This window comes from Apteryx rowi, unplaced genomic scaffold (assembly GCF_003343035.1).
Source record: "Apteryx rowi isolate R43461 unplaced genomic scaffold, aptRow1 scaffold_5, whole genome shotgun sequence".
Classification (NCBI taxonomy): Eukaryota; Metazoa; Chordata; class Aves; order Apterygiformes; family Apterygidae; genus Apteryx; species Apteryx rowi.
This window is the reverse complement of record NW_020450760.1, coordinates 3,576,176-3,602,056: the sequence shown is the minus strand read 5'-3', so window position 1 is coordinate 3,602,056 and position 25,881 is coordinate 3,576,176. Positions and strand designations below refer to the sequence as shown.

The 25,881-nt window shown below is 42.4% G+C and overlaps 1 protein-coding gene across 1 annotated transcript in view; it reads right to left on the bottom strand.

The window, feature by feature from the left end:
• The window catches only part of CCDC85C (coiled-coil domain containing 85C), a 119,417-nt gene that overhangs the window by 34,106 nt on the left and 59,430 nt on the right, over positions 1–25,881 (bottom strand). The window contains exon 2 of the mRNA XM_026079580.1: positions 13,697–13,773. Within this exon, the coding sequence (XP_025935365.1) occupies positions 13,697–13,773 (77 nt within the window). The remainder of the gene's footprint in view (positions 1–13,696; positions 13,774–25,881) is intronic.

Genomic DNA, 25,881 nt, shown 5'->3' with positions numbered 1-25,881 from the left:
GAGTTTTACCTACTCATATCAGTAAGAAAAGAATGGGACCAACAAACCAGATTGCAGTAAAAACGGACTGTAAACCCAACTTTCTGTCTTCTAGAAATGGAAGTAATTTAACCAGTAACATGAGTGGAAAGTGAAAAATATTTTCCATATAAATTATTTATCTTTTAAAATTTTTTATATATAAATTAAGGTTTTGGTGCCTAACCTGTACTAAAATTGAATTCAAAAAACGTCAGCAGACACTTGTTTCTATCAAAGCTTTCTATTCTGCTGGCAGGCAGAAGGAATGGTGGCCTCTGACTTTTTGACCTGATGTGCTGAGTGATTCAATTTGGAAATAACACAAATAACACAAGAAGATGGATGGTGTTTGTGGTATTTTAAGGTCAAGGTACTACAAAGAAACATTTATTTTCCTTTCTGTTTCTGTCCAGTAAAGCCCGACCAGTGCTATGGCCATGTTGAAACAACTGTGAAGATAAAGTGTTGAAAACTTATAGACAAGTTAGACAAATTATCTTTTCTGTTACAGCTTGGTGTTACTTCTGCTGGCAGGGAGAAAAAGAAGACAAGGGTTTAATTCTTAAAAACTTTGATGTAACAAAATGGACCATTCTTAACAGAAGTTAAACACAGAAAGACAGAAATTTACTTGAGAGATATTTCCCAGCATTTATGAAAGAGATTAAGCAAAACCACAGAACAACTTCAATTAGCATTATGTTTTGAAGTAACAGAGAAAAATTAAAAAATGATACTGTCAGCTTCCAGAAATTCATGAATTAGCATTCAAAACAGGGTTATATAAGTAGCCTTCAACTGAAAACATGGTTTTCTCCTCTGATGTAAGTTGTAACAGCTGAAGTCTGTACAGAGGTAAAAAAAATAATTAATCACAAATGATCAGTTTGACTCTGTGCCCTATGGAAATATTGGAGCCTTTGCTGAGAATAACAGCTTCACTTTTCCCACAGATTGCGGTGTCCCCTTTGAGCAACCGAGGTGTCTAACCACAGGCATCCACAGCCACTGCAGGTGCCACTGGAGCATCCAGGACATGCGTGGAGGCTTGGCAGAGGTGGAGAGGAGAGCCGCATCCCACCGGTGCGCAGCCGGAGGCCCTGAGGGACAGCCCAGGTGGCACCTGAGGATGACGCCTGAGCTCCTGAGTTGCTCTTCTTGCCACCTTTCCAAAATTCATTTTTAACTTCCCACATGGTGAAAGCTTCCTATCCTGGTCCACATGCCATGCAAAACAAAATCAAGCACCAATTTTCTGAAGGCCTGGATTCCTAGAAGGTATTTTCCAATGGCAACTTTTTGTTTACCTCTGGGGAGCCTCTTTATAAAAAAATGTATACCAAACTAAGAGGAGAATCAACTACACACGAGTCACTGAGATCAGACTTCCCAGAAGATTTGAGTTTTGGAGACTACGATCTGCTCCGTTTTTCTACAGCGCAGACCCGCTGGCACTGAGTTCAAGAGACAGCAGGTTACACGCTGCACTGCTGTGGTAGGCCTATCACTTGAACCAAGACTGGATGGCTTTTCTGCACAGCAGAGCCTGTTGTTAACACCTAAATCACAGTATTTCCTTGATCCCTTGTTCAGCACAGATAGAGTCATCTGTAATAGCAGGAGAAACACAGGATTTTGAACTTGGCGGTCTAAAAAACATTTTCAATGATACAAGGCTACTACTTAATTTTATTAATACTACACCTGATATTCGATGTGACTTTAGAAGAAATTATGTATCTTAACATGAAATACAACTAGATGGAAAGGAATACTGCAATCAACTCAGTATTGGCAATAAACAATACTTTTATTCACACCCATTGAAAAGATTTTCTTTGGACAAATGAGCCACACCAACACCTGGCCCTTAGAGACACAAGCAATTTCCATTTTTTAGTGGCTACTCTGTTGTCTACAAAACACAGGATTTCCTTTAGCTGTGATTTAAATATTGAAACTAGTGAAACTGGTCTCTAAAAATAGGGCATTGGCATCCCACCCTGATGGTGTAAGCCCAAAAGGAACTTTTATGATTTGGGGAATTCTCTGTATGAAAAAATTTCATTCTTACTGAATATTCTAGTTTTACCCCCTAAATCTCAGATATCAGATGGAAAACTCTGCTGAGGCCTGGGCTTTTGATTATATGATTTTGTGGGGAGAAGGAAGAAGGTTTTATTTCAGTTCACTAGATCAGGCTGTCTTCATCTTTATGGACTGTTGTACTGCCCATTACTTGAATTACTTCCCTGTCGCTGCAGTATAAATACTTAAACCTATTGGCAATAATCTTCTGCATCATAATTGTTCTAGTAATTGAAACTGCCTCAATTTTAACACTCAACAACCCATTGTTTGCAACTGGGTAATTAAATGGAAGGTTTAGCCTGAAATCTTTTACTGTTATTCCAAACAACATGCTGGTCCTGCAGTGATTTAGCTAGAAATATCAACTTCTTATGAACGCAAATGGTTTTGATTTGAAGTTGGTCAAAACTCAGATTTTACTAACAAATGTCTTTTGCACAAGTACAGAATGGAAATCAAAAATAATTAGAGGCATATTTAATATATTCAGATGATTAAAAAATGGAAATTGCCAACATTAGCATGTGAAAGAACAAGCAATCAGATCCCCAAACAACCAGCACCAATATTAAAACGCAGCCCCTAGATCCAAATAGCTGTTTGTGGATGCATTAGCACTCTCTACCTTACTGAAATTTCGTGGCAAGCTGTTGCAGTCAGTCAGCTAGAAGGGAACAGAAGAACATTATACAATTGGAAACTTAATGGAAAAATGATATTTCATCATCCTGGATAAATTTTATCTTTACTACAGATGATCAAAATAAGCTGGTCTTGCATGCAGCATTTGACAAGATAATGTTAATATTAATATTTGAACTTTTTTTCTGTATTAATGAATGAAGTCTTGCAGAACCTGTTATTATCCACATAAACTTTAGTACCTTACTACCCCAATTTTGTGCATGGTGACCCAAGATACAGTTGACTAAACTGAATCACCTTACTCTTATTCGTAACTACAGATATTTTACGACAGCCTCCAAAGTCAATGGCACTATCAGACTATACTAGCCTGTAAGAATGATCTAGCCCAAGATTACCCTAGTAATGCCAGCAGAGTAACTCTTCATTTGCTGAGGTAAATCAGAGCAGAAACATATCTTAAATAATATGAATGGGATGCTCGCTACATCAGCAAAAGACTTGGGAACTGAACATACTATTGCTGCTTCTCATCTGTGGCTATGAATAGAAAATAGGGCATGATATTTTGTGCTATACATCCAAGAGACTCAACACAGAATACACAACTCCAGGGAAGGATTGAGTGACCTCATCTGATCCTATAACGCTAACAGGTAATTGTATCTATCTATACTAAAATTGGGACTCTCTCAGATGCATTGCACAAATACAATACAACGTACCTACCTTCCACAGCTTTAGTACAAACACCACTGCAACAGACCCAGGTTTCTCTTTACCTTACTGCAGAACCTGTACCTCACACTAATAGTCCTTTCAAGTGACCTTATACTCAGGCCAACATCCCCTACCACAGGACCTTGGGCAAAGATTTCCTCTTTATCTCACTAATCAGTGTTTTAGGGTCTCATGCACTGGGAAGTTGAGGGATCTGCAATTTCACTGTGTAAAGCTAACTAATAATTGAATTAAGGTTCAGTAATTGCAGTTATCGCTACAAGACATTTTCAAGCAAAAATAAGCTCAGCAAAGTACACATCTGACTTTAAGTATATGTGAAGAGCCCCATTAGCTTCAATAGGATTTATCAGCCATGCTGAAAATTACACACATGAGAGTGCAATAAAAATCAGAAGTATTTGATTTTTAAGAAACCCTGCAAATGAGAAAAAGTTAAGGGATGAATTAAAACTATTTAACATCTTCCACATCATGTAATAACACTACCATGCTGTAAGAGGAGATACCAAATTGCTTTACATAGGTTCATATCCCTGATGTACAAAAGAGAAATCGCCAGTGTACAGCTGGTCAGAGATCACTCTTCAGGCTGGTGGCAAAAGCCTTAAGCAGACCAAGTTCTACACCTAATCTCCTAGTTCCTTCTCCAGCGTTCAACCAGCAGGTCACAAATACAACCTTAGTTAATTTTATCAATAAGACATCAAAAGCCATTTTCAGTTATCCATATGGAAATTGAAGTGATGGGGCCTTGGGAATGAGTGCAGAGCCCTGGCACAACAGTCAGCGCAGAGAGCTTTGAGGATGTGTTTGGCTGTTGTGACATGGCTGGATCTCAGCCGTTCACAAAAGCAACTCAGGAAGAAACTCCCCCACTGCTCCGAATCTGTGAAAAGCATGGGAGACCCGAGTCAGAACTGGAGATTTCAGAACTGCCTCTCCTCTGACCTTCTCCTCCTATCCTGAGTTGCACACATAAAAGTTGAAGGGGCAAAGCAGCAGATTTCCTCTGGTCATAATGGTGAAAATGGAAAGCTAACACTCTAGGAAAGGCTTAATAAATAGCAGGAGATAGTAAGATGCTTAGCAGATTTTGCCATGTAAAAATACTATTGGAAAAATATTTTTATTAGTAGCTCAGTGGGGTATAGGCAATAAAAGCAGTGCAAGTTTCAAATTTCTCCATTCTCTGTATCAACGGAGATAGGGAACTTTAATTCATTGTTAACATTCAAGAATGGCTGTATTTTTTACCTCTTGTTTTAGACCAGCAGAGAAGGATCAACCCTGTAACTCATGGGAGACTGAGATAATCAGCTCAAACCAAATTGCAGTGTATAATTATAAGCACGCAACTGGCAGGCTTTGCTCAAGAGATAATATGGGCTGGAGCAGCTAAGATCTAGACATCACAGTCTATAACCCAAACAGAAATTCAGCTCAATAGTTAACAAAGCTAAACAAAGCTATAACCATTGACATTCAGTATAGCCCGCATCTGGTCTGTAGCTTGTATGCCATGAGTTTGAGAGTGTCAGACTGACGGAGCCCATCCATGGCTCATTAGCCAGCATCAAAATCAGTCTCTTCATTAGCAATGCCAACAGAGAAGCTAAGGAACGCTGCCCCAATTCCACAAGACAAGTAGATGTGGATGTGGCATTAAGCACATGAATAAACTTATTGGACCATGCCCTGGAGTCACCCTTCTCTGTTTTCATCTTTCAGCAGTACTCCAGCCAACGAGGCCAAATGGGACCCTCACACCCACTAGCATAAACTCAACCAAAGCAATGCAGCTAGGCTCCCCTCAAATCACTCTCCACGTCCCATAAAATAAGCGAGCTAGGAATGAGGAAGAAAAAGGTCTGAATCCCCTTGTCATAAATCAGAAAAGGTCCCCACGGGCTTTAACCAACACTGGGACCAAACTGGCCGAGGATGTTGATGGCCTTTTCTCTCTTATTCTGAACAGTGCTCAAGGCGGGATGGAAACTCAGACCCTTGATGTCCAGAGGACCACTCTAAACGTGCTGCTGAACCAAGACTTGAATAGCTGGGAAGAATCAGTTGGAGCCAGACTGATTTTTATGAAATAGTCTGAACGTTCTTTAAAAGTTTCCTGCATGGATTTAGATGTACAGTTTTGGCTTTATGAAAAGCAAAACAAAACTGAAAAATTTGTTGAAAACAGTTTTGGCTAAAGCCTCTGTTTTCCAAAAGCCATGAAAGATTAACAACTTTCCACGCTTCCCAAAATTGTCTTCAGATAGCAGACATTGAATTTTTCTTGAGGTAGTCTTGGATTTGAACTTATTGCAAAAGTCTGTCTTTAAGCCTCTCTAGCTATTGCTCAGTTTCTCTCTGAATACATTTTTCAGTCCTTCTTAGATAGACTGATCACTGAGAATCTCCGTACTTTGAACCTGTGTACATATTATAAAGACATTAAATAGTCACTTTATAGCCTGATGTAACTGTAATTAACAGCTTTTTCCCTGTCCCTGTCCTCATAAATAGAAAAAAGTGCCATCTATTGAAATTATTACAAAGTTGGTTAAGCACAGGATATGATTAATCCTGCATTTCACAGCCAGAGGTTAAACTGAGCCTCATTAAATCCAATGTTCCTGCTCTCCCACAACAGAAGTAAATGGGGCACGAAGATCTTTGTGTGTTTGTGTGTATGTATCTATGTCTCGTACTCACGCTCTTTCACACAGAAATTCAACTCCAGTCATTCTAAAATTTTGAGTTAAGTTGCAAGAGATCACATGATTATTTCAAATTTATAAGATTCAATAAACAATTTATGCTTTTGTCTATCTTTTATTTGTCTTCTGGATTGAAAGCTTTTTGAATCATATTTCAAGTTTTTCTAGTAACACAATTTATGTGTATCTGGTGACATCTCGTAAAATCACTTGATGCCGTAGGTTACAATCTCAAAAACACGCAAGACAGATGATAAAGCTTTCATTAAAAGTTGCAAAAGTCCACTTCTGCCACTGATTCTGTTTTTCATAAGTGCCCCCATCCATGAATGGAAGGCAAATGTGAATAGAATATTTATTTTCATAGGTAGCAGTCCAAGATCTTGATGTCCAAAGTCAACAAAGTCAATTCCATTGTCTTAAACAGTTTGAAAGAATTTTGGATGCAAGTCTGAGATATCTTTGAGTTGTTCTTATAAAACTGTCCACCTCTGATTTTGGAAAAAAAAATAAAACTATTGTATTCAATAAATACATATTGTTTATTTAAATCTCAAGTCCACTTACTTGATAGCAAATTGGTCATATCAGTCAGCCTGGTCATTCTAATTCATAGAAGATGGGACTGAAATGAAACACACTCACAAACAGATTGGTTTTCTATGCTGCCTTTTCATGAAGCTTCCCCTACGACAGCTGAGGAAGCTAGATTTGAGGGGATCCTGTCAAATTTTCTTGCATTTATGCTTGTAAGTAATGCAATGCAATTAGAAGCCTAAGTTGAATTCTGGACAGTGCAACAGAGAAGGTTTCATGAAAATGTGGTTCAGTGTGAGTTGTACTCCAAAATTCATGGAATTCTGTAGAAAGTCTCACTGATTTCAAATTAATCTTTGGCTGAGGCCCCAAATATGCATCTTCTTTTTGCTTAACTAAAGTCGATAAGCAGCTAAACATTTAAACAGTGTATAACAACAGTAATATAGCAACTTAGGGCATGTCCTCTTCAGTATTTTGAATTTAAATTGAGATGAAATGCATTGGAAACCTTTCCTGCCTGAGTCACTCTCTAATACAAAAAAACTCTATTCCGCTCGTGAGGTCTTAAATTAAAGCAATTATATTTATCCTCCTCACACGTAAACAATAGGTAGACTTTGGGGAAATAAGACAGGTTTGTAATTTTGTTCTACTTGTGGTGTACATATGCAACACTCCTGGCACAAGTAATGGCCTCACAACAAAACTACCGAGCTGCAATTCAAAGGCCCAAATGCTAAGACCTGATATCAACTCTGAGAGCTGAGAGGCAAATGCACAAGCAGGAACTGATAATGGCTGACTAGGCACAAAAGTGACTAGTATTAAAATAATAGAAGAAATTGCACTCCAACCGTCTCGCAGCCAGCCAGCCCACTGTGTGCAATTCTTTTTCTCCTCTAGTCCCCTTTTTTCAGGAAAGATCAAACTCCTTGCTAAACTGCTTTTACATCTTTGTTCATTGCAACACTAAAGATTCTCAGGCTCTCTTAAATCCAGGGGTCCATTTTTTCTCATTTTCAGAACAATATGCTACCAAATGCCTGTTGAGTATCTGCTTGTGCCAAGCACACGTTTGCATAAGAAGACTTTCAGCAGTGTGTAGATTACCTCACCCAGAACCCACAAGGAAGCTCCTAGCTTGAAAATCTCAGCGTTGTCTTAATAGCAGCATTTACAGGTATTATTTACTATCATTCTTCTATCTGTACAGCTTCAGCTTTACCAGAAGGGCTTTTAATTCAGAATTTTTATGCCAATAAGAATAAGCACAGTTTCCAAGATTTCTTTTTTTTTTTTAATGAAAAGATCTTCCAGGGATACTCAAAATCCCAATCACCTAGCAGGCAGATGCTGAAGTGCTGTGAAGTGCTGGTAACTCTGAAGTATATTTGGTGATTTAATTAAATACTCAAATGTTCCTGATAATTCCCAAGGACTGTCCCCTCCCTAGAGAAGAATTCTTCATCTTTCTGCTCTCCACAAGGGGCCCTGAAAATTTCCCTAAAAGATGCATCATGATTTCATTGTCAAACCTCTTGTTATCTCAAGAGTCTCACTGCCTGTTTGACACATTTGCTCTGCTCAAATCTGGGCTTTTTGAAGCAAAGGTGTGCAACACTCTCTGGGCATCTCTGAGCAGCACAATTCCTCTGGTATATCTGTTCTGAAGGGAAACAATAGACTAGGTTTAGCAGAGACTTCAAAAGAAAAGAAGTCTTGACAGTTAGCCTGTGATACCCAGCACTTTAATATGAGAAGTGAGAACAAGGTGATGAGTCCACAAAATCTTTAAACTTCAGTTTTATTTAAACGTGTCTAATGCTTGCCATTATACATAAAGATTTGAAAATGTAAAATATTGTGAACCATGGCCAAAAGTTTGTCACTGTTATTATCTCTAAAATGTATGCATTAGTAATAAAACTAACCAGAAATGACTTTTGGAACTCCTGAAGCACTCCTGAAGACATGGGTTTCTCTAATCTTGAGAGAAAGGGGTGTTATTACATACTCATTAGAGTTAAAGGGGCAGTGTGAGATGGCTTAAAGGGTCTACTTTTTACTTTGACACTTTCAGCTCAGAGGAATGGAAAGCAAATGCAGCCTCTCATCTCAGGTGTTATATCCCAATAATATGGAAGGTACCCTCTTCTAGTTATCTCACTGCAAAAGAAAGGTTAACCCCAACTTTCTAGTGCATTCCCCACAATGGTATAGAGAAAAAACATCATCTCTTCCACATGATGTGGGGTGGATTAAATCAATGCACACAGTGTAATTTAGTGTATTTGTTCCCCAGAGAATTTAAGACTATAAGTGATGCCTGTAAAGCCCTCCAAAGCCAACACCCAACATTCCTTAGAGCTTACGTTAGTGTTCTTTACACCTCAACTAAAACTTCAGAAAACAAAGTTGTCAATTAAGCCTACACACCAGAAACATATTTGGATTTCACCTCTCCTGTAACAGGAATTTGGAAACAAACCAAGGATTTCCACTGCACCTTGCCACATAAAAATCAGCCAGCTATTGAGAGGCTGCGAGAATTCAGGTTACTAAGGCTCCTCAGAAACACAACATGTGCCTCCCCCCTTACTCGGTCCTGTGCTCTTAGAGGACAGAAGCCAATTACACTTGTGAGAGAGGCTGACACTGTCAACCCTAGGACACTGAGGTCCCGTCTGCACTGTGTCGTCTTTGCCAATGTGGTTATGCCACAGAAGCCTGCTAGCATAGATGAGCATGCACTGACGGACATTAATTGATAGCGGCAATCGCTTACAGCATCTCTCTAAAACAATATAAACTAGGGCAACAAAAGCTGTGTTTTGTCAGAATTGCTACCAGGGATTTTGCCAGCACAGCGATGTCATCCAAGAGCATGACTTTCTAGATAACACTGCCATGCCAGCAAAACATTATAGTGCAAACTTGAGTCAAAGAAAGGTATAAAATTGGAGTAGCTTCTCCTCAGAAGAGAGGATGCAAACAGCAATGATTATTGACAGGAAAGGCCAAAGGAGCTCATTCCCCAACTGGACATATACAGTTTCTACACTAACTGCTTGCCTTACAGCATCACCAAATCTAATGCTGGAAAAAGATGCTAATTCTGGTGAGTGGAGACTATGCCGGGTTGGATGTATGAAAGGAAAGAAATGACCCTAAAATGGAAAAGAAGGCAAAACCAAAAAATCCATATACAGCTACCATAAATAACATCCATTTCTCCATTTGCTTTCATCCCGCTCTGAAGTGTGGCTCATGGGATGGTAGCTCTTGATCCCACAAGGAAAAGCTCTCTCCATTAATCTGTTTAAATGAGTCGCCAGAAAAAGAGAAGCATGAATCACAGCACACTCGCCCTGCTGGCAGCATGTACAGCGCAAAGCGGCAGCCCCAGCACGGCTGGCACGCTCCTGCCTCTCCCACTGAGCCTTTGTTTCAATGTGCTCAAGGAAAAAGGAGATGTCAGGATGCACATTTAGAAGCGCACATTTAGGAGCCTTGCATTAACTTAATTTTGTGTCTGAAGGTGGCACAAGGGCACTCATCACATCTCAGCATAGCCTCACATCCCAGATGCACAAAGATAAAGGAACAAATCTTGCTCAGGATGCACCAGCTAGCAAAGGGGCATTGTGTCACTGGCCACTGTAATATAAATCCTCCTATAAAGCTTGCAATATCATTTGCAGCACCAGCCTTCTCAGGTTTCTCTGGATGAAGCACTATTTCAGCTCTATGTTTAGCACTTGGAAAGAAGCCAGGAAGACTTCCATAACCACTACTGATTTGTTAATCCCTTAATGCACAGGCACTGTTTGTTACTTAGGACGTCAGGTTTCATCACTCCTCAGCACTGTGGTGATAGAACTTCTTGACACCAGGCTGCAAATATTATTGCAATGTCAATACTCCCAGGGAGAAAGTCAAGCTGAGTTAAAATGTGACTTTGTTGTTGACAAGCAAGTTTGGCATTGTGGAGTACACACTGCCAGGATTACCTGGAAACTTTAAAAACAGCAGAAAGTTTGCCAGGATCCTTTTTGACTAGCATCTCATCCAGAGATATACATGGTGAGAGCTAAACACTTTCCAAACAAATGAAGTAAGAAAGAATCCAGTAAGTGGATTATACTTTTTCAGGAAAGTACTGGGGACAATGTGTACATAGGCATTGGTGTCTGTACCTATAAAGATTTTCCTCATCTTTCTCCCTCTTTTTGCTATAGTTTGTGGACTCTGGTAGAAAATGAGGTTAAAATTGATGAGTTTTATACTGAGCATTAAAAGAAAAACATTCCAAAACTAGGTTTGTAGGATCACAAATCTGGAGGAGATGCAGGTCTCTATTCCCAGTACCCAGAGAGTGCCAGCTTCAGTATTTCTTGTGTTGCCCTAAGGAGAGCTAAGTGCCTCTGGTAAAAAAGAGTTATTTCATGAGTGCAACCTAAAATAGGTTGGATCCTGGTATTTTTGGAGGGCAGTTAAGACATCACACAGGGACTGCACAGAACATCGGACTCTGCCTGGAGTCAGTGGCTAGTGTTGCTAAGGAGGTTGCTGACCCTCTCCAGAGCAGAGAGCTATTTTAGGATCATTTCCCTCGTTCCTGGATCTGAACTTTTGTAGTAATGCAGCCTGAAAAGTGCGGATAATTGAAGACAGTCAGTGAGCTCTGAGGAAAATGCACGGCCTTCTCACCCATGACAAAATGAAGGCAGAAGGTCCGACAGGCAGGGCTGCTTCAGGCAACGAGGAGTCCAGTTCCCAGCCCCAGGGTGAACCCTGAGCAGGCGATTTGAGGGTAGACTCTCAGATGGCAACGAGTGACTACATCATGAACATTTCCCTCTCCTCCAGCTGAAGCAAGCAAAGTTTCCAGCTAAGAGCTTTACTTCCCAACCTTCGCCAGCCAGCGAGTGACTCCTTGGGCTGGTAGCAACAGAGACTGACATCCACCCACCACTGGAAGAGCAGGACTTAAAGGGTGGGCTTTTTTTCTTGTATTTTGTTAACTCAGGGTCAAACATTAAAAGGAAGGACAGCGTCTTCAGCTTCAGCCCTGCACAAGGCTTATGCACACTAAGAAAAACTGGGCTTTACCTGGAAGCCTATGCTAATGTCTGCAATGTGTCTGGGCATCTTTTTACCATGCCTATTTTTCACCTACGAATTACTGATCACTTTTTCCACCTCGTAAAGGCAGACCCAAGCAAGTAAAGCACCCGGTTCTCCACGGCTCGCAAATGGCCGTGGATGAAGTCAGGCCAAGGGCAAATTGAGCAGGGAGCCAGTTCCCGAATCCATGCGTGTCTCCTAGCAACTGGCCACCCTGCGCAGCAGAGCCCATCTGTTTATCAATATTTCCAATGAAATCGTCTCGAGGTTTAAACTGCCACCAGCTAATTTATGGGTTGGGAGAAAAAGAGAGGGAGTTAAAATTAAATTAGGAATTGATTAATACTTGAAGCCACTTGGTAGCTGTTGAGTTGAGAGCCTTTTGGAGGTTTTAACTCTTTGGTGTTCTATGAGTTGTGTTTTGTGACTAACAAGGTCAACTAGTACACTCAAAACTTGGGGTAATTTTTGAAAAGCTCACAGTTGGGTCAGAATGTGGAGTTCAGTAAAAATAAGGTTTAACAAAATTATTTTGTTGAAAGTCCAGTAAGCATATAGCCTTCTTGTCAAATTTATTTTTTAAAAGGAATGTTTTAGAAATAAAATGGAAGAAGCAAGAAGCGATACTGGACAACTCTATTTTCAGACTCAGTGAAATGAAAAGAACAGCATAATATAACTTGGCAAAAAGTATTTTTTGGGTTTTTTTTAAGAATTTAGGAATTGTTTTACCATCATTCCTTATAACTGGAAAGAACTTGTAACAAAATGATTCTGGAACTCAGCGCTTGAAGCCAGAAGCAAAGTTCAGAAAAAGAGAAACTTAAAAATGCCAGGGAGGAAGAACAGCAAAATAGTGAAAAGATGCAGAGAACAAGAGAAAGGGTAACTCTTCTGATGGTTTAAATGGACAGAGTTTCATTGATTTCAGCAAAGCTGCCCCTGTTTACAGCAAGTGCTATGTTTTATGTGGGATCCTGGGGACATACCAGACAGGATGGCTGTTTTCTTCCCTACTACTTGACATTCCTGTATATAGATAGGCAAGCACAACGAACGATCAAAAGCCCAGTGGCACGTAGAGCAGACTTTGAAGGACAGATGCAAGCAAAAAGTGCCAGTTTTAAAAAGGTCTGTTCTGTTTTAAGCAAGATCACAAATAAAATCTAGGAGCCAGCACTGCACAAAACTACTCCCAAGGCTGTCCCTTTACTACAGTCTCGTCATTCAACAACATAAAAGAAAATGCAAATGGGCAAGCAAGACAAAATCCTAGAGCAAGGACACAGGCAGCGCCGGACCGTACCACCATCACTGAGCGAGAGCAGTTGCTCACCAAGGAGTTGGGCACGGACACATGGGTGCAGACACACCGTATGCACCCGTGCTCCTCTGCACACGCCTGCTTCAGCAGGCGCAGGCCTTCCTCCCTCCTGCTCCTGCCCCCCAGGAGCAGACATTTTTTGGCTCATCACTTCAGCAACAGCAGCGCCCAGCCTTTGTGCATATCCATGTGCATTTCAGTCTTTGCCTCGCTCCTAAACACACACGGACATGGACCCTAACAGGGATTTGACTATTTTTTTTTCTATATGCAATTTTGAAGTAGCATTACTGTAAGGGGTGTGTAAGAAAACAAGCCCCAATTCTATCAGCAGCGTTTGACGTGAAGGACCATTGTGCTCTCAGCCTCCCAGGAAGCGCACTGAAGCCCTAGTGAATTCAGGTGGGCAGAGAGACACAACTATATGGAAATAGGATAACAGAGCCTAAGGCCACATTTATATCTATTAGGCAAAAGATAAAAAACCTACCTGAGAGAGAAGCTTGTTGTCATCCTCCAGCAGTTTCACTTTTGTTTCAAGTTGCCTGATATAGTTGGAAGACGAATCTTTAGGAAAAGAGAAAAAAAATGTTTAAGCTTCATGTATTATAGATTAGTACTGTCAGACAGTGATACATTTTCCCGCTCTGCAGAAGGGTAGGTAGGGAAAGAGCTAATTACTACAAATTCAAATTTAAAGGGTGGGGAGGGGATTCTGCCAAAAGCTTTTTCACTAAGGAGCCAAGATTCAGCAGCAGCAGTATTTTCTATGAATTCATACCAGTCGCACTCAGTCAGGTGTGGGGGGAAGAGAAAAGGAAAGTGAAGCTGAAATGTTCTGTTCCTTTTTTTTTTTTAAATTAAAGTAGTTTCTGAACTTTGAAAGACATTCATATTAATCTAAAATGCACCAAAATACTCAACAACAGAAGATGTTTCCTTTTAGGTTCAAATAAACTACCTTCTCCCCTGTTTGCTTCAAACCCAACTGACAAACTCCCAAAAATAAGTTGCTTCTATGGTTCTACAAAGAGGTCTCTGTCAGAATTCCCAACATCACAAAAGAGGGCATGAAATACATAGACAGACCACAAAGCTGAAGCATACACACAGACTGACATACTACAACACAAACATCCATCAGTGAGACCTGCTTTTTTTCTAGAGGAAGTATGTGACACCAGACAACCAAATACTGGGGCAATAAAGTACAGCATAACCTCACATAAAATGCTAATATTCCAAGTTGAAGAAATATAATGACTAGTTTACCATTACAATAAGATAGCAACACCAGATAGGGTGACCCAGTATAGAAGATATCTTGCCAGAGAGCTCTGTGGGTGGCTCACCACTGTCCAAAACATCTGAGTTTTGTTTTGAAATGTGCTTTAAAGCAACACATTTGCAAATTTCACATGGAAGAAATTAAAGGAACCTAGGAAAACCTTTTAACCATCTTCATCATAGTTTAACAGTTTGCAATAGCTCCTTCCATCCATCAGTATGCTTGTAAAATGTCTTTTCCTCTTGTAATTTTGGTAGCAGACACTGTGAATTGTTTCAGGAGGGGGAGAAGAGGAAACTTTGCAGCTTAAGCACATGAAAAAACCTGAGCAATTTCTGCACTGCTAAAAGCGCTCTGTATAATGGAGTTACATTTTACTTCATTTTATTTATTATGGAATGGCTGCAAAGCCATTCAGCCACAGGACTTCAAGCTGAGCATAAATCAGAGAGGAACCAAGCATTATGCAACCACGTTCATGCTAGTGTGTGTTCACGATAGCCAGCACCATTCAAGATCAGCCCATTACGGTTAGCAGGCAACATTAGCTAAATTTTCACACACACAAACACACGCCGATATGCATATATGCATTACTTGGAAGGTTTAGGCTGGCACTGTGCTAAACAGCTTATCATTCCCTTTGCCAGCACCTGCCAAACACCCTCAGCACAACCCTGAATTCTGTTTCTTGGACATTCCTTGGGCAGTTTTGCAGAAGAGCTAGCATGCAAGCTATGACTAACCACTTAGAGTGCTTTGACCATTCAAGAGAAAAATTGGAATATGCCCGAAAAAAGTGCTATCATAGACAAGTGCCAAGTTGCACATAAAGGAACAGCAGGACAGATTAGAGTCAAGTGCCCATCTAAAGGACAAACATTCTCAAAGGAAACATGCTCACTATTTTTGTTTTGATTGTGCTTTGTGCAAAACCAGTAAATCCAAATAAATTCTCATAAGAAAGGATAAGAAGACGCTATAGGAAACTATGTAAGTTCAGTGAACAGTTTAAGTGGTCATAAGGTTCACAACAATATCACCTCCAACTGCAGAGATCACAAACTCTATCCATCCAACAACTCAAATATGGGAGGAGTCTGCAGATCAGAGGAAAAGAAGGCAAAAGCAGTAGGTTATATGATCAATCCATAGCACCTTCCCAGCTAAGGCCTCGTGCCAACAATGTCATAAATTTAGTCATGCATATAAAAATGTGTAGAGTACAATGCTACAGAATATCTATGCTTAAGTCAGCAAGATTTCAGCGTCAGCTTAAACAACTTGCTGAATTAGTAATGAATCTCTCCTCCATCATGGTAATAAGGGAATTTGAGAGTCTTAAAGGCAAAGCCAGGAGGACCATGGATCATTTAGTCTGATCTCCTCTGCATCCCAGGCCACTACATTTATTGACTTACCCCTAAATTCAGTCCAGTAATATCCATTTGGCTAAATATAGTTCCCAGAAGAGTCTCCAGATCAGTCTGAAGACATCCAGCGACTCCAAGTTTTCCACTGCTCTGCTGTGGAAAGTGCCTCCATCTGCAGAGCTGGCTCCATAAGGTGTCCCTCCACCTGCCTGGCAGCTGCACAGCATAACTTCATGCTCCCAGTGCATGAAGGGGAGCACCTCTAAACAATGAATCAAATGATCCAGACACACTGGTTCCTGGGTTTTATCTCAAAGTTTCAGGGCATTCAGAGCAGCTTCAATGAAGGATTCAAATTGCCATCAAAGGACAGGCTTTATCCATGCCTACCTGGAAATCAGAGGTAGGCCACTGGACTGGTGCACACATTAATTACACAGACAGCCACACTTACATGAACAAGCATAAAAAACGCTAGATAAAGCTAAAGAAGATCTGTATGTGTTGCCAGGTCACACATGGGCTCCAGTACAACCACAGCACTAGCGAGCCTTTTGCCTGTTAGCAGACCCAGCCTGTTTCCCAGTGGCAGGGACTCTGCTCCACACGGAGCTCCAAGCTCTCAACTGTCCTGTCCCTCCGCAGTGCTTACATGGTGCCAGGCATGAGCCATCACACTACCTTGTGTGAGGAGAACAGCAACACAAAGAAAGCCCATGGGAACTGTTTCCGACTCAGACAAGCCCTTTCTCCCCATCTCATGCCCACAGAGGGGAGAGAAACTGCACGAGGAGCCCTCTGGCAGTTTAAGCACAGCAGTAAACTACCCCAGTTGTGTCCAGGAACTGGATGCTGCCAGAATTGACTTGTTGACTGCGAGAACAGACAGCATGGCCACCCAAAGAAAGAAAGAAATGGGGAGATAATTATTTCTTTGCTTTGGTTTTATGCCCCATGTAAAAAGAAAGAGTATTCCTCAGGCACGTCCTGAGGGCAACCCCTGTCTCCCCAGGAGCCAGTGCACACCTTGGCCTACTCTTACCACGAAGCCTTTTCTGAGATTTGCTGGGGTTCTTCAAACACTACCATTCAATCCCAAACCATATCCCACGTCTGACCTCAGCCAGAAAACACCCTACAGCAACATAAAACATAAGGAGAGAGAAGAAAAGAAGAGAAAGCAAACAAATTTTGCCAGCTGAAAGTGCTCCATCTCAGGCAAAGCCTGAGAAACACTGTTCAAAGCTGTCAGCATCCTCACTACGCCCTCAGAGATGAATCATCACCATCTTCTGGAGTTGCCTATGTGGAGGTAGGTGCCAGATGAGCAGTTTGCATCTTGATCTCAGGTTTAAAAGATCCCATAACTCTCGTGACAGCAGGCAGTAACACTCCAGGGCTGAGCAGCAAAGCCTTAGGCTGAGGCTCTCCCACATTAGATCAAGAAACACATTCCCAACATTCTTCTGCCTCTGACCTTCCTCTTATCAGTGAATTTCCCTCCTCCCCTGCCTCCGCCAAAGCTGTGGCTGGCAGAAAGGCCTGGGTGACCCACCCAGGAGACGGTGCTGAGCAGGAATGTGGATGGCTCAGACCCCCTCATCGCATTCATTAGAAATTAAACAAATGATCCCCATCACCTTATCAAAGTCTGTCTTCAGTCATGAGGAATGCTTAACCTTCAGTCCAAAAACACATTCTTCTCTGTGGTGTGAGAGGCTCTCCAGATCCTGAGCATTTCGGCATACCAACAGCACGCCTAGGCCAGACTGTCAGCTAATATAACAACGTGGCACTGACTTCAAATCCACCTACCCCTGCAGAGGTATTGCTGAAGGTCTCATACCTTATTCTGCCTTTGGCAGACAGCTAAGTCAATAGGCTCGGTGAAAGTGCAGCAGGATGAAGAAAAGGGTATAGTATCACAGAAGCAGACAAGGAGAGTGGCCAAGGACACAGTGGGATAAGCTTTTCGGCAGGTATTCTGGCCAGGCAGGAACTCAGTCCCTCCCAAGATGACTGTCAGATGGACATGCTTTTCGAGTTTTTCTAGGAGTCTCAGGTACCCACTGCATGAGCAGTGTTTGCCTTAGTGGGCCAGATGGCACCAGATGGAAGGAATTTCCCTTCAAAACGTTGCACCTCCCACCCTTCCCGTTACACACCTCGAACTCAGTGCTAGCCCGTCATCACACTTGGAGCATCTTCCAGCAGCAAAAAATCTTTTCAAGCAGCTACCACAGCCCAACGGTCTCCATTCACAGGAATACTTCCATTTGCAGTTAAAGTGCAAGAAAATGCTTCTGCTTGAGCGGGACGAAGAACGGATGCTTTCCCTGCCCCAGCAGCCTGTCTCCCAGCGAGCACACACTCAGAGGGCTGAGGGCCCCTCCACACTGCCTCCACACACCTGGCCCCAGCGGCGAGGCAAGCGGACAGCCAGAGAGCGGACAGTCAGCTCAGCAAGGCAACGATCAGACCTAACAGCACAACCAATGAAAACTGAAGAAGTGAGTGTTGTAATTAGCTATCACTCACTTGTACAATTTAAATGCTTCAAGCTAAATTGTTTGCAGAGCTGTAAAATCTGAAGTCCCGTTTCTTTCTAAAGCCTTTGAAAAACTAATTGGATGTAGTTCCTAACATTATCTCCGTGAGAGGTAAAAGAGTTGCATTCCAACTCGTGAAGGAGCATTACCGTTATTACCCATCCTCCTGAAGATTTACTGTCTTAAAAAATATACTCCATCTGGAAATGGGTGTAATTCAACTTTGATGTAATCTAGCTGAGTAACTTTTCTCCACATAGATAAACCACTTAATACTCATTACAGCTAAATTGAGGCAAGACAAATCACTCTACCTTGTTTTAACTAAATGGCTTTTGAGGGAGCAGGGAAGTGCCTGGCTCTTGATGCTTTTTTTGAAACATAAATTAGAAACTGTTTTAACAATCAAAACAATCTCTCAGCCTGTGGAGCATTGAACAATGTCATTTTAAAAGACACTTGGAGACACTGGAACCTTTCTGATCCTCATCTGAGATTTCAGAGGGACCTGTCTGATAGGTAAATAAGATGAATTATACATTTATTTTGTTGGTAACAAAAGAAATGGTTATATTTCCTTGTATGCAGTTTCTCAAAACCAAGAGCATGTGGAGCAGAGGTATGCATTGTAGCAACATGGTTGAGATCAAGCAACATTTAAGACCTTTTTCTAAGGAGGTCTTCCTTACTTCAACACTTAAATGGATGTAAGTAAAAACACAATTCCTTTATGCCGAGCAATTCACAGGAGAGATACAAGAAAAGGTTAATACAGCTGTCCATAAGAACAGGAAGTTGTCAGGAGCCCGCTGACTCCCAGCTGATTCAGTCATGGTGAAAGAGTCCCCGCACCTAGTGCGGACAGTACGTGATGGGAAACAACCCAGCATGAGCACAGAGATGAGCTAAGAGACGTGAATTAGCCCTTTTTCACTGTATTCCCCTGTGTACCGGTTTGTCTTTTTGGTGTCTGCTGCAAACAGGGGTTGTACAGTCCCCAGCGGGGTGCCATGCAGCAGGTCCCGGCTGAGGCGCCCCTGCTCCTCAGCCTTCCTCAGCATGAGCCGCGGGGCTGCCTCACTCTCCCAGCCCTCCGCACGTGTCTGTGACAGGGAACGAGGGATGGAGCCGATCTGCCTCCCACTGCGTTTTCTCCCCATGAGCATACTTTTGCAAGTATGATTTAACACAGTCAAGAGCAGCTACACTTTCTTTGTCAACGTCCTGCAAACAAGACCTTTCCTCCCCTCAAAAAGAGCAACTACCCTACAGGAATTCTCCCAGATCCAAACCAAAGGAGACAAGACACAGGAAGAAGTTATGTCCTGCCACAGTTAACACCCTGTGGCCAGCTGCCTTATTTTCCTTCTCTTGAGGGGATGCTGACATTTTTGCTTCCTCCCCTTCCATCAATGACGGTCTCATAAAAAGACCTTCGCCTGCGCTCAATAAAACATTTCACTGTTTGACGGCAGTTTTGTTATCACACCTCTACTCTTCAGCACAATATTTCAGATTCTTATTGCTCTGCTGGTTTTGCTTCTCGACACAGACAAGTAGGCTGAAAAATGGGCCAGCAGTTATGTCTTGTAAAGAAGTTGATTTATTAAGGCAGTGGGATTCTTTCAGAGCAGCTGGGAAGCAGATGAAACTCACATCTTTTCATATATATTGTCATTAAAGGAAAACTTTCAGAGAGTTGGACAAACCCATAACCCTTGCTTTTTCCTAGCCAAGTCCAATCTTTCTGCTCTTTCCAGCAAACCCCATTCTTGCTACACTGTTTCATACTGGTGTGCAAGACAAGACTCCACCTGAGGGTTAACTCAGCAGTTGGCATGCTGGCTGGCCTAGCTCAAATGTGGGCAGACACACTGCAGAGCCATTGCTGAGTTACTCGGGTTTTGCAGGTGCTCCCTTCCACGACCGGGCTCTCAGGGCACATTGCTCGATTCCTTGCATTGGCGTGCTGAGCTTCTTGGTGACTCTCGCCACGGACCCAGGGAGGAATGTCTCCTTCTGGCACCGTGAGGATGCTCCAGTGTCTGAGTGATTCAACCCATGTCCCCCCTGAACCAGGGGCTGCTTTCCAGGCTCAGCAAAAGGGACACCCGCGCTCTGCCCGAGCTAGTTCCCACTGAAAATATCCCTAAATGCAGCTGAGAAAGCGTGTGAGCGGGTGGAAGGGTAGGTTTACAGACAAAATGCATGTTAGAGCCAAATGACATATCCTGGCAGTGAGGTGAAGCAGCTCACTGACCTAAACCCTCTTCTCTTCTCTCAAGTCCAAAATACCAGAGTTTGCTAACTCCAGTCCCCACACCTTTCCAGCAGGAGCTTGGGAGCAATTTGCAACCTCACTGAGGAGGTGACAAGAGAATGCACAGTGACAAGGTGTATGGCAGACAGTCTCCACCTTTTTCAGCTTTGAAAGATATTCTGCAAGCAAACTATACCAATGTGCTCTACCATCACATTAGCCGTGAGCAGTGCCTTACAGCCCCCTGCAGCCTGCCAGCCACTGTTAAAAAGGTGGTGGAAGTGCACTTACAGAAATAAAAGCGAGGCCAAATCACAAATATTTTCATACCTGAGGTGCTACAACAGATTATTCTTGAATGGACACTTCCTTAGACCACATTAAATAAATAAAAGACCCCTATGTAACATCCAAAGCCAGCCATAATAAAGTGTTTTTCTGAGTAAGACTGGTAGGATCCAGTCAAGTATTTTTAAGGTGGCGGTGAAGGATCAGATATAGAATAGGTAGTAAAACACAGTTTAAAACAATAGGGAAGTGACTTGCCTGCACTATCAATCCAATCACAAACACCAAAAAAGTTGAGTCTCAGACTGATATACATTTTTTTTAAATATCACAAGCCAGTGGTTATGTACTGACAACAAAGCTGTGCTGCTGCAAAACACTGCTCCAGCAGGATGGGACATATGCCACTGGAGCTATTTAATTAACATTTCCAAGCGAGTCTCTTAACTACTAGCTCTGAAGTTTTTCAAGACTGCACATTCCCAACTCAGTTCCAGTTCATTAGGCCTGTCTAAGAGCTTAGTGGCCTCAAGTCAGTCTGCAAATGCTTGATAAGGTCTCTCCTGACTTTGGCTTTTGCTGTTCACTACTGTGGCTTCAAGCAATGAATCTTCAAGCACAGCAGAACATCTGCCTGCTATGACTGTCAACAGGAGCTCAAGAGCTCCTGATATCTTATCAGGATTCCATTAGGAAGCAGCTGATAGGAAAGGAAGAGCGTGTGCATGTGTGTGCCTGGATATTACAGTGTAGCCAGGAGAGAGCTGTCTCATCTCATCTGAAAAGTGGCTACCCATTTCTCCTTTTTTGCTTGGGTGACCTTTACATTACAATCGTAATCTTCATGAGGGCCCTTGTTCTATCACTGCCTAGCAAAGCACAAACCACACGAGATCGCTTGTGTGAAAGTACCTCTAAAACATTTAACCCGTAAGTCCTGCTTAATAGGAAGGGGGAAACAAAACCAGTAAAGAGAACGCAATGCAGAGCAGGGGAAAAGAGCAGAGACGTTGGTAAAACACTGCCCTATCTTGTGGTGCCTGTCTAGTCAGAGAAAAGCATCACGGACTCAGAGCTGTTGAAGGATCCCACTGCTCACACCACAACATGACTTCTGACTCCCTGCTCCTCAGACCACCACAGCAGAGACACAGATTTGTCTGTGCATTTTGCCTCCAGCAGCAAGCAACAACAGCCTGTTCTGCTGACAGGTCTCCATGGCTTTCCATAGAGCTTCTTGTGAACCTGCTGGCAGAGGTGCCCACCTTCACTGGCTGGCTAAAACGCTCTCCCCAAACAATGCAAGAAGCTGCTGCTCGGCCTAGGAAGCAGTGGGGTGTTTGCGCTGACCCACACGAGGCCTTCTCCAGCTGCCTCTCCCTCAACCACCACTACAAGAGGTAGTGCTTGGCAGTCCTTGGCCGTTAAAGAAAGGCTAGAGGCAGCTGCAATTTAGGAAGAGATGGCCAAGGGAGGATCTGCAGTTTACACTGGGGACATAAAGGCATCCTCTCTTCTCCACCACCCCTCCCAACAACGCCACAAGGACTGCACCTTAATGATGTTTCATCAATAGGGTCTGGGGAAGTGGTTTTTTTAAAGCCGCTTTTGCTGATATGTTTTTTTTTTTTTCCCCTGTCGTATTTTTCCTTGCTGTGAGCTACATCTCCACACAGAGAATGGGAGAACACTTTGCTATATTTCCATAGGAAAAAATGACACCTTGAATCCAAAACTGTTCAGCAAAATATTCTATCCATTCCTATTGCCTGCAGGACAGACCAGTTCAACCATGAGTAGTAGAGTCATTACTGTTTATCCAGGTTTCCAGGGGAAATCTTTCCTTCTATCCTCCAGAGATTTTGAGGGTAAACAGCCTACCAAAAGATCTGTATTTGTTTTACAAGTTGTGTTTTAAAGCATGTGGACAACGCTCTGAGAACAATCAGCATGATTTTTTTTGAGGTTCAGCCTCAGACTGGGCTTTCAAACACAAGTGGACAGAATGCAATTAGGACTTAATAAGCAAAGACAGTGATAGAAATATTAATGACCAATGTATGCACAGCCAGAGAGCCTCGACTGGTGTGCATGTAAGAGAGGAAAGATGAACTACATCAAACGCAGAGTTCTTCCACCAGGTATACAAAAGTTTGGTGCTTTTCAGAGGGAGCAGGACAGCTCACTGGACAAATTCCAGGTACTCTAACATGTGCAGCACCTATTACAGCTCAGTGATACCGGGTAGATTTCAGGTTTTGCTTTGCCTCTTTAAGAAGCCATTTTCTGTCTAACCACATAGATTTGCCTGACAAAGGACTACCCAAACAGTAAAAGGACAATTATAGAGAAAGTAGGACAACGTTCAAATTGCAGGTGGAGCTCAGAGTGATGCTTCCTTTGAGACACAGTGTGGTACCAGCATTTCTTCATCGTTGCTTACCGGTTAATAAGAACAGAGACTACAAAAGATGCTGCAGCTGGAAGGGCAGGGGAAGATCAAACTGACTACTGGATGTGATGCTGTGCTAACAAAAACCTGCAAGTGAAAACCTGAAGTGAGGAAAAGATGAGCAACACCAGCAAACAGGAGGCTTTTTGACTATCTCATGCCTTAGCTGACGCAGCTCTGCCCAGCAAACTTTGCTTCCCATGTCTGAGTGACACTGCAATGGTGCAGGCTCTTCTGTTACCTCCAGTCCCAGCAGAGTAAAGCCCCAGCCCACTGAACGGTGCCAAAGCAGTGAATTAGGCGATTATCATAATCTTCCTTATCCTGTACCTCTCTAATATTGCTACAGATGGGCAAGTGCTGAGCTACCACAGTATGGCCTAAGCAGGATCTTCCATGAGTGCCTAATTTTAGACACAGAGAGCTAAATCCTCTGTCTTTGACAGACCCATGTGTTGCTCCTCATTGGTGTGATGAATGTTGCTGTTGCACAACAAGGAGCGTCTGGACCCTTCCCTTGAAGGTCGGACCCAAGAGCCAGCTGCGCCGAGTCTTCCTCAGGGGAAGACAGAGGTGAATGGAAAGTTGTGTCAACAGTGCTCGGTCGGGCAGCAGAACAGCAAGTCCCTCAGAGCTAATGGGATTCCGCAGCTTTAATGATTACGAAAAGGTTAAAATGACCTGCCAGGCACCCTCAGTTGTTTAAGCCTCTTTTCCTTCCTCGTGCTGCTTTAATCCTGGTAACATGGTCACATGACCCGGTTAGAAAAAGCCCTGAAGCCGATTAGGGGCTTTCTACTGGCTACAAACCACTCAAAACATTTGCGATGGTGTGAATGCTTTGGAAAGAGTAGCTTGCTTTTCTCTGCGTCCTCCTTTTGGGGGCATCTAAGTGGATGCTGCAGCCTCTCGAAATTGCTAGGAGTGTATTCTCAAAGGGAAAAATCCCTGAAACCAAGGGGACAGACTTTATACTCATTTTCACCTATACCAATACAGTTATTTAATTCCTCCCTTCCACCTCCAAATCACAGCCCTTCTTACCTGACTTTGGCTACTGCTGCCAAAAACTAAAGGCAGAGCCTGTCACACAGGGCCACCCTCGAGTTGGATCTAAAATTCTGCAGCAGCCTCCCAGGATCCTCACACGTATCAGTTCTGTGGAAAAGGATTTTGAGGACTACTGAAATTTGTAAACTGGACGTGAATCAATGTCATACTGTGGCAAAAGCAGTACTGGGATCAAGCTGGGATGCAGAAACAAGAGTTCTTTTTGTAAACAGGCAAAAAATATCCTCCTTCATCAGTGCTATTAAAGATCTTGAACAGGGATCTGTGTCCAGTTTTAGGCATCATGCTTGAATACTCATGCGGACTAGTTGTAAAGAATTCAGAGGAGAGAAATAAGGAGGATCAGAGTGTGGAAAATATAACCTATCAAGAAAGCTTGAAGGAATCCAGATTGTTTAGTCTCGAGAAAAGAAGACTGAGGATAGATACAGGAAAGGATTCAAATATGTAAATGAAAATGACTGCTGAAAAGATGAAGTGAATTAATTGTTCTCCATGTTCACTGGGGAAAAGCAAGCTAATAACAGGGATAGTTAAGCACTGGAAGAGATTGCCTTGGGAGGTTGTGGAATCGCCATTGATGAAGGTTTTTAAGAACAGGTTAGACAAACATTTGTCAGGAGTAGTTTAAGTAGAGTTGAGTCTGCCTTGGGGCAAAGGGATGAGCTAGGTGACCTGCAGAGCCCTTCAGTTCTATTTTCCATGACATTCTGGTATATATAACACATGAGAAAATCTGTCGCTATTTCATTTAAATTTCAGAAAGCAAGCACTGCAATTATTTAAAGACAAAAGTGAAAACACTAAACAGTCTTTGATTGGCATGTTAAATTCAGCAGTCTGAAATAATCCATGCATTTTGGTTTTTCTTCTGTAGAAATTCTCAACTAACTGCACAGTGGCTCACAAAAAAGGTGAAAGGAGAGCTGGCAGGAGAATATTGGAAAGAACAAGATATGGGCTATGACTCTGGATACTAATGGGATGTTTGCAATAAAAAAGTGGTATTGGAAACAGTTGGCTGTTTCAAACACTGTCAGTGATTTCAGAGTCAGCACCCCCAAAAAAGAGAGTTCGCATCTCTAAAAGTTATTGTTGCCAGCTTTCACAGAAATTAGTGGTCCTAAATCATGGAAAGCCCCCACAGCACTAGGGTCAGTATGAGCAGAGCAACAACCTACAGCCTTTAGCCAAAAGAGCTTAAAAAAGAGAGACTCAATGAGTATAGACAAGTCGGGGAGTGCCAGTAAACCGTGCTGGTTAGGAAACAGGCCTCAGCTGCACTAAGAGCCAAACTGCTGTCAAGGTTCATAGGCACTGTGACAAAGGAGGGCTTTGGAGAGGGCCAAGGAGAAAGCCCTGTCCATGTCTACAAGTTTAAGAAAAGTACAAAG